This window comes from Borostomias antarcticus, assembly GCF_949987555.1.
Source record: "Borostomias antarcticus genome assembly, chromosome: 15".
Taxonomy (NCBI): domain Eukaryota; kingdom Metazoa; phylum Chordata; class Actinopteri; order Stomiiformes; family Stomiidae; genus Borostomias; species Borostomias antarcticus.
Window position 1 is genome coordinate 6,583,862 of NC_140248.1, and position 19,648 is coordinate 6,603,509.

General features: G+C 44.4%; 1 protein-coding gene across 1 annotated transcript in view; it reads left to right on the forward strand.

Annotated features, from left to right (window-relative positions):
* The window catches only part of LOC311318506 (1,4-alpha-glucan-branching enzyme-like), a 145,780-nt gene that overhangs the window by 66,394 nt on the left and 59,738 nt on the right, over positions 1 to 19,648 (forward strand). The window contains exon 8 of the mRNA XM_084449855.1: positions 19,114 to 19,127. Coding sequence (XP_084305981.1) covers positions 19,114 to 19,127 — 14 coding nt within the window. The remainder of the gene's footprint in view (positions 1 to 19,113; positions 19,128 to 19,648) is intronic.

Here is a 19,648-nt window from a genome sequence, read left to right on the forward strand (position 1 = left end):
GTGGTAAGGGAGCTTGCATACCTCACAGAACCCTGAGAGCTAGGCCAGTGGGATGTGACTCATGGCAGGTTGTACCACACCGGACAGGTCGAAGTCGAGAGGTCAGACAAAATACAGTCAAACAACCTCTCTTGACCATGGAGCCTTTTTAGTAAAAATGGTCTACGACCACTGCGGACAACTGGTGGATGTTTCAAGGATATGGTGATCCCTAATGGTCAAAACAATATCAGAAATAAATTATACATAATTAGTTAAATGAGACTTATTACACCTGTATTTATGGCTAACATCTTCAGAATAGCAAAATTAACTTGACCTTTGACCTTTACCATGACCTTTCAAGGTCAAAATCACCCAGAATGGTCATAACAATATCAGAAAGGAATTCCACACACCACAATAAGTGGAAATTGAGGTATTACATGTGAATGAATGAATGAATGAATGAATATTTATTTTCGTGTCATGTCCGAGGACCCATCCCTTACGGGATTATAAGACACCATAAACAGTAAACAATAATTAACTATATCACATACACTTCTCACGGTTTGTAAGCTATGCAATGTATCCAAACAATAACAGAAAATAAATAAATAAAAATAAGTATTTCGTCAAAATCCTAAATAAATGCATCACATATATAAGTTATCTTTGTTCGTTTGTCCCAAGCTTTCTCTAAATATTCTGCAAGTGCAAATACCCTATGATCAAACATCCATTTTAGTCTCTCTGCATCGCTCAACCACATCAAATCAATATTTTTACATCTCAAATAATTTTTGACGCAACTCATGATATAAGGGGCAATAAAACACAAAATGGAACTCATTCTCAATATCAATATTACAGTAGATACAAATGCGCTCTTCTTCTGTAACCCCCCGATAACGTCCAGTTTCAAGGTGCTGGGGCAAGATCCCAGAGCGAAGTTGGGCACATAATGATCTTTGTCTTTTGGATAATGGAGCTCAAACATATTTTTCATTTCCATACCACCTTTTTATCATACTAAACGTTTCTAATTTCGGTTTATATAGTATATCCTGTGACCATTTTATCTGATGTGTATTAGACAAAGCTTCCTTAACCAAAGAGATATTCACCGTATTTACATTTTGGAAAAGGTCAGATGCTCCTATTTGTCCTAGTATATCTCACTCGCCCATGCACCTTTTACAGTTACATCCCAGTTGAATATTTTCCTAGCAATTCGACTCTCTGGCATGTTTCATAGAGCTAACATGCTACCTTTCCATCTTATGTCACCTGGCTCCCAGCCCATATCTCCTCTTATTGCCAATACGGGGGCAAATTTATGAACTCCTAGAAAATACCGTATTGCCCTATTCTGGACCATTTCTCCTTTCATATTTACCTTTGACCCCCATACTCCTGCCATATAGTCCATAACCGGACAAACACGTGAAATAATTTGGAGTAGGTAGCATATCCCAAATCTCCCAGCTGTTTAGTTTTTGCTATTATACCACCAAGTGCCCTACTGGCAGATTCAGCCAGTACAGATGTACCATGTTCAAAATGTAAATGCTCATCCAAAATTAAACCTAAATATTTATGATTCCCAACATACTCTTTTTTTTGATCCCCAAAATAAAACTGGAAATTGCTCCTTTTAATCCCTGTCTGTCTGAAATGCATGAGCTGAGTTTTGCTATGATTAACTTTAAGTCTCCACTTCTTACACCAGCTTTCTGCACATACTAACATTTTTTCTAGATCCCTTTTCTTTTCCACTACCAGAATTATATCATCAGCATAAAGTAATATGTCCAATTTGTTACTACCATCATAATTTAGACCCAGTCCTAAGTGTTTTATTTCCTTAGCTAAATTGTTAATAAATATAGCAAACAGAGTGGGAGAGAGACAGTCCCCCTGCTTGACCCCTGATGGGGTAGGGAACCACCCTGAGCAGTATTCATTAACCTTAACACAGGCATGTGGATCTTTATACAATGATTGTATGGCCCAATATAATTTTCCTTCTATTCCATCTTCAAGAAGACAATATGCTAGTAGATCTCTGTTGACAAAATCAAAAGCTTTTTGGAAGTCAATGTAACAAGCAAATGATGATTTGTTTTGCATTATTCTATTTTTGATTACTGTGGTAATAGAGTAGACATGATCAATGCAGGCTCTAGCCTTTCTAAAACCATTCTGCTCCTCCACTAAACAGTTGTTTTCTTCCAGATAAGCCATGAGCCTAGTGTTAAGAATAGATGTATATAATGTATATGCTGTACTTAATAGACTAATGCCACGGTAATTTGAGGGTATTTTTGGGTCGTTTTTTAAAGATTTCGGTATTGGACTCACAATAGATTTGTACCACACTGATGGAATAGTCCCATTTTCAAAACAAAAAAGAAACAAAACAAAAAGAAGTTCTATGAACAAGGGGAATTTCAGTATTTCATTTGTCAATTCATCACATCCTGAGGCTTTTCCTCCTTTCAATGCATCAATGGCTGTCTTCACCTCTTCCACATGAATAATTTCATTCAAAACATTTCCATAAGTGGTGGAGTGAGGTGACTGGTTCTCTAACTGGGATTTAAGAAAACAAATTTCATTAAAAAAGGCTGGATCAAAACCGTCTCCATTTTGATTCCCTGAAAACAAGTCTGTAAAACACTTTTCCCATTCATATAATACCTGTGTGATGTCTGAAGTTAATTGGCCCTTATCATCATATACATCTAATGGAATTTTGCTTTGTCTTTTTGGCCCAAGTTTATTGATCTGGTCCCAGAATCGTTGTGGGTTGGATGCGTGTGTTTCCTCCAGTTGTAAAATATAACCCTTGTTGTACTGTCTTTTAAAGTATCGTAACCTTTTATCAAACAGATTTTGCCTTAACTTGAAATTAACTCTGTACTGTTCTTTCTGTTCATTGTCCCCTTTATATTTCAAATAAATATGTTCTGCTTTAAGCATTGCCTTCCATAGATCCCCTAACTCCTCATTCCAAAATGGTTTGTTGGGCCTATGAAATTTATTGGCCGACTTTGATCCTAGCATTGTCCCACCTAACTCACTATGTAGGAGATCAAAAGCTCTACTATACCATGCATCTATATCATCCTGTGTGTTTCGGGTTACCTGGATACTTTCAACCAATTCCGCTACACCTTTTTTCAATTTGTCCGAAAGATGTTTTGGAACAGATCTGCATAATTTACGAGTGAATTTATTATATACAGTGGTGTTTAATTCTTGATCATTCTCATCTGTAAAACCAGTTTGTTGCCGCACCATGAACTTAAGAAATAACAATGAGTGATCTGGAACGCGACACCTATCACTAATCAAGTCATAGCATTCACAGTCTGAAATGAGTTGAGATGACAATAATACCTTAATTTCAAGACACGTTTCAAGACAGTCAAAGGGTACAGCTATATAATCTACAACGGCCCTCCCTCTGATTGAGACTGAGGTAAAGTTATCACTAAGGGGGCTTACTCGGCCATTTAGAACACACATCTTAGAGTCTAATAGAAATTCCAAGAAGGCCTCTCCATGGCGATTCACACATTCGTCAATTGAAGTACGTATAGGAATATTGTCCACTTCCCTTAAATGATCTAACTGGCCACCAATTCGACTATTAAGGTCACCACAAATATAAATAGCGTCCAGATTTGAAAATAAATAAACTTGACTCAATAAATGAGCAAAAAAGGAAGACGCGTCCCTTCCCCAGTGAGACATTTCGGGTGGTAAATAACATGAGTAAACAACAAAACTATAGTTTGAACGTCTATGTGTAAAACAGATATTATTCCATCCACTGTTTTATCAACTATTTCTATTTCATATTCACAGAAAAGATATGATTTAACAAATATCCCTACACCTCCTGAGCCTCTAGGAGCTTTAATGTGTGTCATTCTATTATGGCCGAACCAAACATAACCCCCTAAATGAATAGTTGAATCTCCCACTAGATGGGTTTAATTTAAAGAAATTAAATCAGGTGATAATGATGCTAAGATTGTAGATCGTAGTCCACTGTTCAGATCAGTCCAAGCATTAATATTCCAGTGTACCAATGTTAACGAGTCCGATAAGGGATGGGTAGATCCTCACAGTTTTCGTGCACCGCGCTGCTCTGTCTCTGCCCCGGGGTCTCCCGTCTCAACGGTCCCCCCGGGCTGTCGTTCTCTTCTCCGCAGCCGACCTTTTCCAGCTACATAGAAATCCGTCACCCCTTGGAGCTCCTTGAGGAGCGTCTTAAAGTTGGTTTCAATCAGTCTGTCAGTATGAGACTTTGCTGATCGTATATACACTCTACTAAATTCCATATGCTCGCGTAGTTGCTGTTTTTTCCGTAATATAGCGACCTTCTCATAAACAGAACTGAACTCATTCTCTCCACTGCAACAGGTATGGTTTCACTACCGAGGCCCTTTGAGACAAGCTGCAGCACCTTCAGCTGGATATCCTCCTTATCATCCTCTGGGAGACCCGAGATAACAATCGACACGTCTGGATCAAACCGAGCCTTGGATGCGTTGGCGTCCACGTTGATCTTTCTTTCCAAGTTGTCAATACGCGCCTCCAATCGCCCAATCTCCAGATCCATGTGCGCACGGATTTCCTTGCTCTGTTTCGCCAACTCAGATAGAACTTGGCCTTGACTTTTCTGGATAGTAGACTCAATGTGATCCACTTTGCTGTTCAGCTCCTGTCTGAAGCTCCCTGTCATCTCATCAATTTTTAAGGTAAGTTTTCTGAGTTCTTGCGCAACAGCCTCTTTGTTTTCTTTAGCCATGTCTGCGGTTGCTGAGTCCGCGCTCTTAACACCACTTCTTAGCGTTCTGGCGGTGTCCATAAACAGAATACTTCACCGCGCCGAGGGCATATTATTGCCGATTAGAATCTAAAGTCAGACCGGAGTTTTAACTTTTTTAAACAAACTTTTCGAACAAACAAGCAGACTTGCGGCATGCGGCGTGCAGCCTACCAAACCGGATGTGTGTGTGTCCGGACATGTGTATATACTCTCAGAAACATAAAAGTTAGAGATTTTCATCATAGCTCATGGCAGCCATATTTGATTTGGCCATAGCATCATTTGCGGCACTGTGGCGGACGAGCACCTCGGTTATATTTCATGTCTAGGGACCCATTGACTCAGTTCAAGTGAGAAATTCTCCCAACACCAAATTGCGGATGGGTTCACAGGCCAGGTACTGGACTAAGGAACAGTTTCAAAGTAAACTGACAGTTTATTCCAGTCTCAAGATTGTACATAAAGTATAGAAAAAGAAAATACTTATAAAGCTCAAGGCTTAAACAACAGGCTTGCAAAAAAACAAAAGCTCTTCCTGTGTGTGGTCCAAAGACTGTGTGCTCCCATTACCCATTAATGCCTTTTCTAATCAGATTAGGCTACATCTCTGGAAGACATCATGTTTTCCTTAGATATGTTTACTCACAGCATACACACACATAAATGATATGTATAAAATACATACACATAGCCTATACATCCTACATTATCACAAATAGTCATACACACTCAGACTGTACTCATATGCATCCATACATAGTATGTTTTAGTGAATGTGGGTGGAACTGTATTGACTGTTTTATGTATGTTCTTGTGTATGTTTTGTTTTGTTTTATGTCCACCAACGAGGACCATGTTGGAAACAAGTGTCTAAGTGTGCTTTTATCATGCTATCCTCTGGGATGTACTGTTTCTTTGTACTTTTACCCAATAAATCAATCAATTACAGCCACGCCCTAGATGACTCCACCTCTGGCTTAAATATGTTTCCAGCCTACAGAGGGGGCAAAAGCTCAAGGAACAATTAGAGCACACACAGGAATCATAAAACACATAGAAGAAAAAATAAAATCATAGTTTTGGCTCCTACAGTACAAGACCCTATCGTACACTACCCTCGATCCCACAGTACATTACCCTAGACCCTATAGTACACTACCCTACCCATAGTACACTACCCTGAAGTAAGCCTGGGTGGAATAGCTGCACGCTGAGTTCTCTCCATCCACTAACTAACTAGCGGCTAGCTAGCCCTGACCAGACAGTATGGTTATGCTGATGTTCTGGTCACTAGCTAGCCCTGACCAGACAGTATGGTTATGCTGATGTGCCGGTCACTAGCTAGCCCTGACCAGACAGTATGGTTATACTGATGTGCTGGTCACTAGCTAGCCCTGACCACACAGTATGGTTATACTGATGTTCTGGTCACTAGCTAGCCCTTACCAGACAGTATGGTTATACTGATGTGCTGGTCACTAGCTAGCCCTGACCAGACAGTATGGTTATGCTGATGTGCCGGTCACTAGCTAGCCCTGACCAGACAGTATGGTTATACTGATGTGCTGGTCACTAGCTAGCCCTGACCACACAGTATGGTTATGCTGATGTTCTGGTCACTAGCTAGCCCTGACCAGACAGTATGGTTATGCTGATGTTCTGGTCACTAGCTAGCCCTGACCAGACAGTATGGTTATGCTGATGTGCCGGTCACTAGCTAGCCCTGACCAGACAGTATGGTTATGCTGATGTTCTGGTCACTAGCTAGCCCTGACCAGACAGTATGGTTATGCTGATGTGCTGGTCACTAGCTAGCCCTGACCAGACAGTATGGTTATGCTGATGTGCTGGTCACTAGCTAGCCCTGACCAGACAGTATGGTTATACTGATGTGCCGGTCACTAGCTAGCCCTGACCAGACAGTATGGTTATGCTGATGTGCTGGTCGCTTGCTGGGGGTATGCAAATCTCCAGCTATACAGGGGAGTCTGTTCCACTAGATAGATAGCAGAGAACAATAGGATGGAGAAAAAACATCCTTTCAAAGCCCCAGCTGTGGGATGTTTATTAATTTGTTTATCTATTCCTGTTTTGATTTATTAATGGCCACCTCCCCCTCAGTGTTTGAAGGCTTTGTTTGGGGTGTTTGTCTGGGCCAATTATGAAGGAGGCTCGGGGGTAGGAGCCGCTATGGAGGGATGGAGGCGTGGCTCCCATGCATTCATCCCCATCTCTGCATTTTCATCTTTAGTTGCACCCGTTGTTAATGGTGTGTGTGCGTGTGCGTGTGTGTGCGTGTGCGTGTGCGTGTGTGTGTGTGTGTGTGTGTGTGTGTGTGCGCGCGCTTTGGAAATGAGTTGGCCTCATTTACACAGCTCTCAGCCAATTTTGAAGACGCAGTCTCTGTCAACTATTCTCTTTCTCTCTCTGTGTATCTCTCTGTATCTCTCTTTCTCTGTATCTCTCTCTCCCTCTCTCTCTCCCTGTCTCTATGTGTAAAGTTGAATTCGTAAGTTTTAATGACTTCAACCTAAGTGTATGTAAGCTTCCGACTTCAACTGTATCTCTCTGTCTCTCTCTCTCTGTCTCTCTCTCTCCCTCGCTGCATCTCTCTGTTTTTCTCTGTGTATCTCTGTGTGTGTATCTCTCTGTATCTCTCTATATCTCTCTCTTTCTGTACATCTCCTTTTCTCATTTTCTCTCTCCATCAGTCTGTTTCTGTCTTTCTGTTTTCTCTGTTTCCCTTTCTCTGTCTTCTCCATCACTATGCCTGTCTTTATCACTCAACCATTTAGTCACCCTCTTCCTCAGTCTCTCTCTCTCCATCGCTCTCTTCCTCAGTCTCTCTCTCTCCATCACTCTCTTCCTCAGTCTCTCTCTCTCCATCGCTCTCTTCCTCAGTCTCTCTCTCTCATCACTCTCTTCCTCAGTCTCTCTCTCTCCATCACTCTCTTCCTCAGTCTCTCTCTCTCATCACTCTCTTCCTCAGTCTCTCTCTCTCCATCACTCTCTTCCTCAGTCTCTCTCTCCATCACTCTCTTCCTCAGTCTCTCTGTCTCCATCGCTCTCTTCCTCAGTCTCTCTCTCTCCATCACTCTCTTCCTCAGTCTCTCTCTCTCCATCGCTCTCTTCCTCAGTCTCTCTCTCTCCATTGCTCTCTTCCTCAGTCTCTCTCTCTCCATCACCCTCTTCCTCAGTCTCTCTCTCCATCGCTCTCTTCCTCAGTCTCTCTCTCCATCACTCTCTTCCTCAGTCTCTCTCTCTCCATCGCTCTCTTCCTCAGTCTCTCTCTCTCCATCACTCTCTTCCTCAGTCTCTCTCTCTCCATCGCTCTCTTCCTCAGTCTCTCCATCACTCTCTTCCTCAGTCTCTCCATCACTCTCTTCCTCAGTCTCTCTCTCTCCATCGCTCTCTCCCTCAGTCTCTCTCTCTCCATCACTCTCTTCCTCAGTCTCTCTCTCCATCGCTCTCTTCCTCAGTCTCTCTCTCTCATCACTCTCTTCCTCAGTCTCTCTCTCTCCATCACTCTCTTCCTCAGTCTCTCTCTCATCACTCTCTTCCTCAGTCTCTCTCTCTCCATCACTCTCTTCCTCAGTCTCTCTCTCTCCATCGCTCTCTTCCTCAGTCTCTCTCTCTCCATCGCTCTCTTCCTCAGTCTCTCTCTCCATCACTCTCTCCCTCAGTCTCTCTCTCTCATCACTCTCTTCCTCAGTCTCTCCATCACTCTCTTCCTCAGTCTCTCTCTCCATCACTCTCTTCCTCAGTCTCTCTCCATCACTCTCTTCCTCAGTCTCTCTCTCTCCATCACTCTCTTCCTCAGTCTCTCTCTCTCTCATCACTCTCTTCCTCAGTCTCTCTCTCTCCATCACTCTCTTCCTCAGTCTCTCTCTCTCCATCACTCTCTTCCTCAGTCTCTCTCTCTCCATCGCTCTCTTCCTCAGTCTCTCTCTCTCCATCGCTCTCTTCCTCAGTCACACTCTCTCCATCGCTCTCTTCCTCAGTCTCTCTCTCTCCATCGCTCTCTTCCTCAGTCTCTCTCTCTCCATCGCTCTCTTTCTCAGTCTCTCTCTCCATCACACTCTTCCTCAGTCTCTCTCTCTCCATCAGTCTCTTCCTCAGTCTCTCTCTCCATCACTCTCTTCCTCAGTCTCTCTCTCTCATCACTCTCTTCCTCAGTCTCTCTCTCTCCATCACTCTCTTCCTCAGTCTCTCTCTCTCCATCACTCTCTTCCTCAGTCTCTCCATCGCTCTCTTCCTCAGTCTCTCTCTCCATCGCTCTCTTCCTCAGTCTCTCTCTCTCCATCGCTCTCTTCCTCAGTCTCTCTCTCTCCATCAGTCTCTTCCTCAGTCTCTCTCCATCGCTCTCTTCCTCAGTCTCTCTCTCCATCACTCTCTTCCTCAGTCTCTCTCTCCATCACTCTCTTCCTCAGTCTCTCTCTCTCCATCAGTCTCTTCCTCAGTCTCTCTCTCCATCACTCTCTTCCTCAGTCTCTCTGTCTCCATCACTCTCTTCCTCAGTCTCTCTCTCCATCACTCTCTTCCTCAGTCTCTCTCTCTCCATCAGTCTCTTCCTCAGTCTCTCTCTCCATCACTCTCTTCCTCAGTCTCTCTCTCCATCACTCTCTTCCTCAGTCTCTCTCTCTCCATTGCTCTCTTCCTCAGTCTCTCTCTCTCATCACTCTCTTCCTCAGTCTCTCTGTCTCCATCACTCTCTTCCTCAGTCTCTCTCTCCATCACTCTCTTCCTCAGTCTCTCTCTCTCCATCAGTCTCTTCCTCAGTCTCTCTCTCCATCACTCTCTTCCTCAGTCTCTCTCTCTCCATTGCTCTCTTCCTGTCCGTAGTCTCTCCGGGACACATTTTTCGGGTCTTGGAAAAGTATAGAATTAGGACTAATATTCTCACTGGGAGGGATGGCTCAGTAAGTAGTGATTTCAGGAACGTTCAGAGTGAAGTGTGTTCCGTGTGACACCCCTGTGACACCCCTGTGACACCCCTGTGACACCCCTGTGACACCCCTGTGACAGATAACAGGGAGGATTCCAGAATCATTCAGGAAAAATGAATGTCGGCCAGTTTCTGAAATATTATGTTGGCATTGCGCTTAGTGAGACTGATGGCAAAATGAATCTTTCTCTCTTTTAATCTATCACTCTCTTTTCTCCTCTCCTCCTGTCTCTCCACCTCAATGCAGTAATCAATTTCGCCAAAGTAGATCATTGGCAGAGTGAGAGCAGAGTGAGAGCAGACCATTTTGCTGGTGCAGAGCAATATGAAAAGGACCCCCCCCCCCCCCCCCCCCCCACGCTCCACAAAAAAGCTACAATTTCTAAGACTATTTATATAAATAGCGGTGCTAACAAGCCTTGTGCCATGTTGCATCATTTCATCCACACACACACACACACACACACACCAGTGTGAGTGGAGGGATATGCATCAGGGGTCAGTCTCTGGCGTTAAGGGGTGATACTGTCTGGAGTGATAAGCTCTCACTCTGGGAGATCAAACACTCCTCTGTGCTCTATCCTCCTAAAGCTCTGTCCTCTAGGCTGAATCCTGCTCACACACACACACACATGCGCACGCACACACATAAACACACACGCATGCACGCACACGCGCACACACTCACTGTCACGCACACGCATACACACAAACACACACACACTCTCTCACACACACACATGCACACACACTTACCGTACTGTACCAACATACACAGATTGCAAAGGTTAACAAATGCAGTTTTCCGTCCCCTTATCTTACATTCACGTGTGTGTGTGTCTGTGTGTGTGTGTGTGTGTGTGTGTGTGTGTGTTGAGTGTTAATTGTGCTAGCGGTCTATTGTCTGCTGGATTTGAGGGGAGATGCACATGCTGACATGCACATCACTGTGACATGGACATCACCGTGACAACCAGAACAGGGGGTGCGGAGGAAAAAAAAAAAAAAACGTAGGTTCAGGTTGTTGTTCTTCTATCTCTTCGGTACTAACGTTGTCTGCCACTCGCCATTTTTCATTTCTGTCCACTGATGGATGAATTCTGGCGTGGCGTCCCCGTGGCGTTCCCATGGCGTTCCCGTGGCCTGAGTCGAACACGGCCTTGTTGAACACAATCTCTCTCTGAAGAGAGCAGCTTGTTTCCCTGCACTCAAAAAGACCGCTACAAGGCCAAGAGGAATGCAAACACACACACACACACACACACACACACACTGCGACACGGAGGTTCGGCAACAACCAAAGGCATTGCGCCGTGAGACAGTGGACTTCCGGACTTCCATTAGGTAGACCTTAATCACTTTTTAGTGGTGAGTGTGTGTGCGTGTGTGTGACGATGCTCCTGCTCCATCTGCTGGTGTGTGTGTTGTGTGTTGTCTTGTGTGTTTGTTGTGTGTTGTCTTGTGTGTGTGTTGTGTGTTGTCTTGTGTGTGTGTTGTGTGTTGTCTTGTGTGTGTGTTGTGTGTTGTCTTGTGTGTGTGTTGTCTTGTGTGTGTGTTGTGTTTTGTCTTGTGTGTGTGTGTTGTGTGTTGTCTTGTGTGTGTGTTGTGCGTTGTCTTGTGTGTGTGTTGTGTGTTGTCTTGTGTGTGTGTTGTGTGTTGTGTTGTGTGTTGTCTTGTGTGTGTGTTGTGTGTTGTCTTGTGTGTGTTGTGTGTTGTCATGTGTGTGTGTGTGTGTTTTGTGTGTGTGTTGTGTGTTGTCTTGTGTGTGTTGTGTGTTGTCTTGTGTGTGTGTGTTGTCTTGTGTGTGTTGTGTGTTGTCTTGTATGTGGTTTGTGTGTTGTCTTGTGTGTGTGTTGTCTTGTGTGTGTGTTGTGTGTTGTCTTGTGTGTGTGTTGTGTGTTGTCTTGTGTGTGTGTTGTGTGTTGTCTTGTGTGTGTGTTGTGTGTTGTCTTGTGTGTGTGTTGTGTGTTGTCTCGTGTGTGTGTTGTGTGTTGTCTTGTGTGTGTGTTGTGTGTTGTCTTGTGTGTGTGTTGTGTTGTCTTGTGTGTGTGTGTGTTGTCTTGTGTGTGTGTGTGTGTTGTCTTGTGTGTGTGTTGTCTTGTGTGTGTGTGTGTGTTGTCTTGTGTGTGTGTGTGTGTGTGTGTGTTGTCTTGTGTGTGTGTGTTGTCTTGTGTGTGTGTTGTGTGTTGTCTTGTGTGTGTGTGTGTGTGTGTGTGTTGTCTTGTGTGTGTGTTGTCTTGTGTGTGTGTGTGTTGTCTTGTGTGTGTGTTGTCTTGTGTGTGTGTGTGTTGTCTTGTGTGTGTGTTGTCTTGTGTGTGTGTGTGTGTGTGTGTTGTCTTGTGTGTGTGTTGTGTGTTGTCTTGTGTGTGTGTGTGTTGTCTTGTGTGTGTGTGTTGTCTTGTGTGTGTGTTGTGTGTTGTCTTGTGTGTGTTGTGTGTTGTCTTGTGTGTGTTGTGTGTTGTCTTGTGTGTGTTGTGTGTTGTCTTGTGTGTGTGTGTGTTGTCTTGTGTGTGTGTGTGTTGTCTTGTGTGTGTGTTGTCTTGTGTGTGTGTGTGTGTGTGTGTGTGTTGTCTTGTGTGTGTGTTGTGTGTTGTCTTGTGTGTGTGTGTGTTGTCTTGTGTGTGTGTGTTGTCTTGTGTGTGTGTTGTGTGTTGTCTTGTGTGTGTGTGTGTTGTCTTGTGTGTGTGTTGTGTGTTGTCTTGTGTGTGTGTGTGTGTGTTGTCTTATGTGTGTGTTGTGTGTTGTCTTGTGTGTGTTGTGTGTTGTCTTGTGTGTGTTGTGTGTTGTCTTGTGTGTGTGTGTGTTGTCTTGTGTGTGTGTGTGTTGTCTTGTGTGTGTGTGTGTTGTCTTGTGTAGGGTTAGTAGCTCTATGTGTCCGGTAGGTGGAGGGGTCATCAGAGTGGGTTGGGTGCACCTGGGTCCGGGTTGCCCTGGAGACCAGCAGTCACTCCCGGCTCTCTCTCTCCTTCCTCCATTTTGAAGCTTATTTTGTTTGCCTTGGTTTGATTAGTTTAATTTTGTTTGCCTTGGTTTGATTAGTTTGATATGAGTTGTATTAGTTAGATTCATGCAACACTCACACCATCCATTACCCACACATCCACTACACTACACTACTGACACCCCTGATACTTCACACCCCATATTTATGTCTTTTGTTGTTGTTTATTGTGTTATTAAATACTCTGTTACTTATGGTTTGGGTGTGTGACTCCCTTTTTGTTATGACAAGCTGGGTCGTAACAATATGTGTGTGCGTGCGTGCGTGTGTGTGAGAGAGTGTTATGGTTTTTTCTTATGAAGAGTAAATTGCCGCAGCATGCAGTCTGTCTCTTCCTTTCAGACTGATTGTGTGCCGCATCGTGTTTGCGTGTGTGTGTGTATGTGTGTGTGTGTGTGTGTACTGTATGTGTGTTTGTTTGTGTGTATTTGTTTGTGTCCTTGTCCCAAGGCTTTAGGATGCCACTGGATGGTTTTGATTATAATTAAAGCTTTCTAATGAGAGGGTCATCTGTGTTTAGTCGCCCCCAGAGAGTGAGAGTGAGAGAGACAGAGCGGTGATTATAAATGTGTGAGGTGACAGAGTAAGAGGATTATTTTTAGAAAGGTGCTATTTGGAGTGGTGCCTCCGGGTGGAGCGTCCTCAGCACTGCTTCAGATCTGCCAGAGATAACAGCCCCGCTGACCCACTGCCACCAGACGCAAGATACCGTTAACCAATTAACCAAGATACCATTAACCAATTAACCAAACAACAATCCTTTATCCTAACAAACGATCACAGTCACAGTAATGTGTGTGTGTGTGTGTGTGTGTGTGTGTGTGTGTGTGTGTGTGTGTGTGTGTGTGTGTGTGTGTGTGTGTGTGTGTGTGTGTGTGTGTGTGTGTGTGTGTGTGTGTGTGTGTGTGTGTGTGTGTGTGTGTGTGTGGAACACCAGGAGCAACACAGTAACAAAGACAATGAACCGAGAGAGAACAAAGGAAACAGGAGGGCATATAGGCACAATCCCAAACCAGCCCCTAAGCCCTCGCCCTATCCACTCCCCCTCCGTGTGTGCGTTCACGCCGAGCTTCGCCATGTTAAACCAATTAGTGCGGAGTGCGCTCGGAGTGCGAGTGAACTGTCAAACCCTTAAATAGCGAGCCTGCATCGGCGCAAGCTCCCGACTGCCGAAGCAGGAAGTGCACCTCCCAAAGTGATGCAGGAGGAAACGGCATATAAATAAAGTTCTGTCTTCCTACACTGTCAATTATTTTAGATAGGCTAGGCTACAGAACTCAAACTTCTGTTTTCCTCACACTGATTTCACAGCCTCAAAGAAAATCACAGAATGTGGTGTCAAAAGATAAAACCAAAAATAGGAGAAGATCACTTTATCCTTAGATCGCTTGACTTGTAGCAAACTCTTAAAAGCGTGTATTCATAGCCGACATGAAATAAATAAAAAAAGGCTTAGGTCTACATCAAACGTACATCATATATTCCATTATTTACAGGGACAATGGAACAGATAAAGCAGCTGATTAGTCTCTGACATACTAATGCCTCTTCACAAAAAAAGGAATGCTGGCAAAGAGCTGTGTGAGTAAGTTATTTATTGATTGATTTATTTGTCTCCATTTGGATTTTTGATAATTTCTCATTATATAGGTGTGTATTTTTATAAAAATCAAACAAGACACCAAAACAAGTACAGAGGGAACTAGGACTCAAGGGAACAGGGAACAAGGTTTGGACTGGAAATGGGACTGGGCAGGAAACTAGGGGAGACCAGAAGGGGGAGCTAGAGGGGACTAGAGAACTAAAAGAGGGACTGAAGGGACTAGAACTAGGGCCAGGGAGTGGGGAGGGACTGAAGGGACTAGAACTAGGGGCAGGGAGTGGGGAGGGACTGGAGGGAAGTGGGACTAGTGGGGGACTGGTGGCTAGAGCTGGGACAAGGAGGACACTAACCAACATAGAAGACAAGACAACGAACACAAGACCAAACACACAAGGAGGCAGAACAAAACCTGGTGACAATGTGAACAATGTGTGCAAAAGTCTCTGGGGGTAGTGCAGGGGCAGTCACTGGGAGGGGAGGTGCTCAGGGTCCAGGAGGGTCCAGGGGGCCCAGGAGCTCAGGGTCAGGAATCCAGGGGTTAGGGTCCAGGGGTTAGGGTCCAGGGGCTCAGGGTCCAGGGGCTCAGGGTCCAGGGGCTCAGGGTCCAGGGGTTAGGGTCCAGGGGTTAGGGTCCAGGGGTTAGGGTCTAGGGGTTAGGGTCCAGGGGTTAGGGTCCAGGGTTTAGGGTCCAGGGGTTAGGGTCCAGGGGTTAGGGTCTAGGGGTTAGGGTCCAGGGGTTAGGGTCCAGGGGTTAGGGTCCAGGGGTTAGGGTCCAGGGGCTCAGGGTCCAGGGGTTAGGGTCCAGGGGTTAGGGTCCAGGGGTTAGGGTCCAGGGGTTAGGGTCCAGGGGCTCAGGGTCCAGGGGCTCAGGGTCCAGGGGTTAGGGTCCAGGGGTTAGGGTCTAGGGGTTAGGGTCCAGGGGTTAGGGTCCAGGGTTTAGGGTCCAGGGGTTAGGGTCCAGGGGTTAGGGTCTAGGGGTTAGGGTCCAGGGTTTAGGGTCCAGGGGTTAGGGTCTAGGGGTTAGGGTCTAGGGGTTAGGGTCCAGGGTTTAGGGTCCAGGGGTTAGTATCCAGGTGTTAGTGTCCAGGCCGTGAGCCTTGGGCGTATGGCCAGGACCATAACCGCTGGTTTCGTCACTTCATTGTGTAATAACGCAGCGTTTTGTAGCCTAATAATCTGCCGCATTATGAAATAACATTCTTGAACGCAATATGTAATAAACTTTGACGCATTTTGTAATAAGTTGTTACATATTGCCCATCGGTTATTACAGAATGCGGGTGTTGCATTTTTTTATGAAGAAAATGTAATAATTTGGTGCATTATGTAATAAACTGTATGTCTTTATTAGAAAAAGAAAAAAAACACCAGAACAACATTGACTTTAAGCATTCCAGCATTAGCCTAATAATAACTAGGGATTCATTTATTTTAAAAATGATTAGGATGTTTCATTGGTCAAAATTAAATCAAATAGACTTAACTTTATAAAGCTCATAGAGACGGACACGAACATGGGATGGCATAGACTACAGTGGTAGGCCTATCTGCCTCGCCAGGCTTTCTTGTTCGTTCGGTTTTAAATAATTAATTAATCATTATTGTCCATATGTGATTTTGTTTTCGTAACTGTAGCCTATAGGCACACTCAATGGATCAGATGAATGATTAGCCTACGAGTGAATGAACTGACATTTGTCATCTTTCCATAAGTTGCTGGCGCTGGGTCTCCGATTAGGCTGTTGCCCGTAAATAAATTGTAGCCTATAAATGCTTAGCCTACTTATTTGATAACCTACAAGTGTCTAAAGTTTAGTTTTTAATGTCCTAAACAAGCAAACATGAGGCCTAGTAGCCTATGATATAGAAGGGATGCGCAACTCACAGCGGTAACGCGTTATGAGTGGCAAGACTCTGGCACCGCGTCGTGCCAAAAAAAACATCTGGAGCTGTTACGCATGTAGTCTACTAACATATTTCACAAGAAAGCAGATGTCTTTTTACAGACTACCAAAAGATAATATAAAGAGAAACAAATAAATTATAGCAATTTGCATGGAACACCGAATTGTGGCTTGTGAAAGTTGTAATAGGGTCTTATCGCCATTCATTTGTAATCCTTTACCCTGGTGTATTCAACAGGGTTTATAAACGTTTTTATGACCTTGCATCACAATTTCTTCCTCAAATCTACATCAGGGAATCTTTTGCTGAAAGCCTTCGGTTGGAACATGACAGTGACTTAAGATACAGGAGCTATCCACCACCTCAGTGCTGAAAACAAATCAATCCATACCTGACTAATAGATTATTCCATATATGCTCCCATAATGCTAAAAATGAACATGCGGGGAAATGAGACGCCCGAACGTGATTCTAATACTAATTGCGGGATGAATCCCCACATCTCCCATTCCCCTGCTGTTCTTCCTACCTATTCTATGTAGGATAACGTGATGTCCCATAAATGTCTAATGTGTATTGTGCTAAACAAATTAAATAGGCTTACTCACATGCATTCAAATATGAATCACCAGTGACAGGCCTACTTGTGTTCCCCACAAAAGTGCCATTACGCACGCAGCAGAATGTCTGACTCTGAAAACATCAAGTGACGCAAATAATGTCCAATAACCCTGATAAAAATCTGAAAAATAAGTAAATGAAATAACATTACATGATGCCGTGACCCCAACAAACATAATGGGGAAAACACTGAGATATGCATGGAGAGCAGGAGTCGAAGCCACGCCCACCAAATATCAACAGCTCACAGGTGCACGGGACAATGTGAGACCCCGTAACAGGATGTTATTCAAGATGGCACAACAAACCATGTATAAGCAACCAAAAATGGCCCATATGATAGAGTATGAATACATGGCCAACCGTGGTGGCCTGATACCCAGTGCACCAATTCCCCGTTGCTCGTGTGTGTGTGTGATGACAGACAGCAGCTATCCAAATGGCAATCACATCCAATTACGCACAGATAGGGCTATTGGTTAATGCAGACTATTGGATATAATGATCCGGGGGTAGTTGCACACATTTGATGGGGATGAACTACTGTATCTCATACTGTATGTCCATTCAGATAAGGGATGGTTGCAGAATAATCATGGTCAAACCTGTTCCACCATACGGCCCCGCGGGCGGGTCCAGCGGGGACAACACCGAAAAATATGCACGCATAGTGTACAAGCAATGTTACATTGACCTTATTTTTTGATTGTTCATCAAAGGTATTGGCGCGACAAACCCAACCATACATGAGCAATTTGACCTAGCAATATGCCTGTAACAAGTGGCTAGATTATGAAACTTCCACAGTTGATTTACCGGTGCTTTATCGTGGCTGGTGAGGCTATCCAGCCCTCATGACAAACTAACGTTAGCTAGCCAGCCAAACACATTAGCTAACAAGCTAGCTCTCCAAGTCACCTCATGACTAGATTATCTCAAGTTAGTTAACGTTGACTAGCTAGCAAATTAATGCTAATGTCACATTACTAGCATGTTTCAGTAACATTACAGCGGTCGCAAATTAGCTAAACTAGATAACGTAAATAATTTGCAAACAGCACCTTCGATTTTTCAGTAAATTCAGCAATTACAGTCAACATAAAACAACACATTAGAACTTGAGTTCACCTACCTTATTATTATTATTATTATTATTATCATCTCAGCAGCAGAATTTGGCTAAAATGGTGATTGCTGAATGCAGAAGTTGGAAGATTCAACTTTGGTTCCCTCGTTTTAGGTCCATTCCCATTGGTCTAGAGAGGCTTCTTTCAAGAGACAATAGCCTATCATGGTAGGGGGGGCACCAGGGGTGGCCAATCAGATTCCAGTGGGGTCGAGTGCCACCCCTGGCCCCTCCCTAGCTCCGCCCCTAGAATGTAATGGGTTCTAAGGTGGCCGATGATACACTCCTTCACCGAGTGTCATGAAATTCGGTCAGGTTGTTTTTGCTTAATCCTGCTAACAAACACACACACACACACACACACACACACACACACACACACAGGCACACACACACGCATGCCACCGAAAACATAACCTCTTGCCCTGCGCTGTTGCTGGGGTGGAGGTAAAAAGTAGCAGTGAGGCTCGGCAGTGAGAGAGAGAGTTTGAGTGGTATTTGTGCTGACCCAGCAGAATAGAGTTAAGAGCCAGTCAGAAGAGAACAAGCTTTAGCTACTCTATCTGGGGATATTACTGCTAGGTCTGCTCTCCACACACACACACACACACACACACACACACACACACAAGCTCACACACACACACACACACACACACACACACACACACACACACAAACACACACACAAGCTCTCTCTCACACACACACACACACACACACACAGACAGACTGGTGTACACACCACACAGACAGGCTGATGCGCTTACACGCACACACACATGCACACACACACACACACACAGTCAAAATAATTGTTCTTCCACTGCATAACTATACAAAACTAAAAGTATTCAAATCCCAAAGCGCCAAAACCTTTAAACCAAAGATGTGAGGACAAAGAAAAGTTCCAGTCTCCCCATTAGAGGAACGAGTGGGGTGGATCTTTCAACGACTTTATTAACGGAGAGGAGGAGAGGGATGAAAAGAAGACGTCTCTCTATTCTAAAAGTGTCACTTTGCTCTCCCATCTCTCCTTACACTCTCTCCCTGTCTCCCTCCCTCAACCCCTCCCTGTCTCTAGTCCCTTGGTCCTTGGTAATGAAGTCATCCGCTCCCTCAGAACACTCCTCCGGCTCTGGCTTTGAGACAGGTGAGGGAGGGAGGGAGGGAGGGAGGGAGGGAGGGAGGGAGGAAGGAAGGAGTGTATCTAGAAGAGAGAGGAGAGGAGAAGATGATAGCAGATCAGGAAGGTAGGCTGGGAGATGTTTGGAAGCCTTGCCGTACTAAAACTCTTTTCGTCTTCCAGTGCCGAGCCTCTTGTCTACAGAGTCTACACAATTAGCTTCAATTCACCTGGGGCTTGTTATGCATTAGTGTGCATTGACTAGTCATTTATATTTATATTGTATTATTACTGTGTGACTAGTGATGCATCATGGGAATACGAGGATCTAGTCAAAACGACCCATATTGTAGAGCTGGAGCCTCAACCAGGCACCCCCTGGATCCTGCTGCTGCTTGATGGGCAGTCACTCTCAATCACAGGACACTTATCTTCAAATCTCTGTGTGTGTGTCTGTGTGTGTGTGTGTGTGTGTGTGTACGTGCGTGTGTGT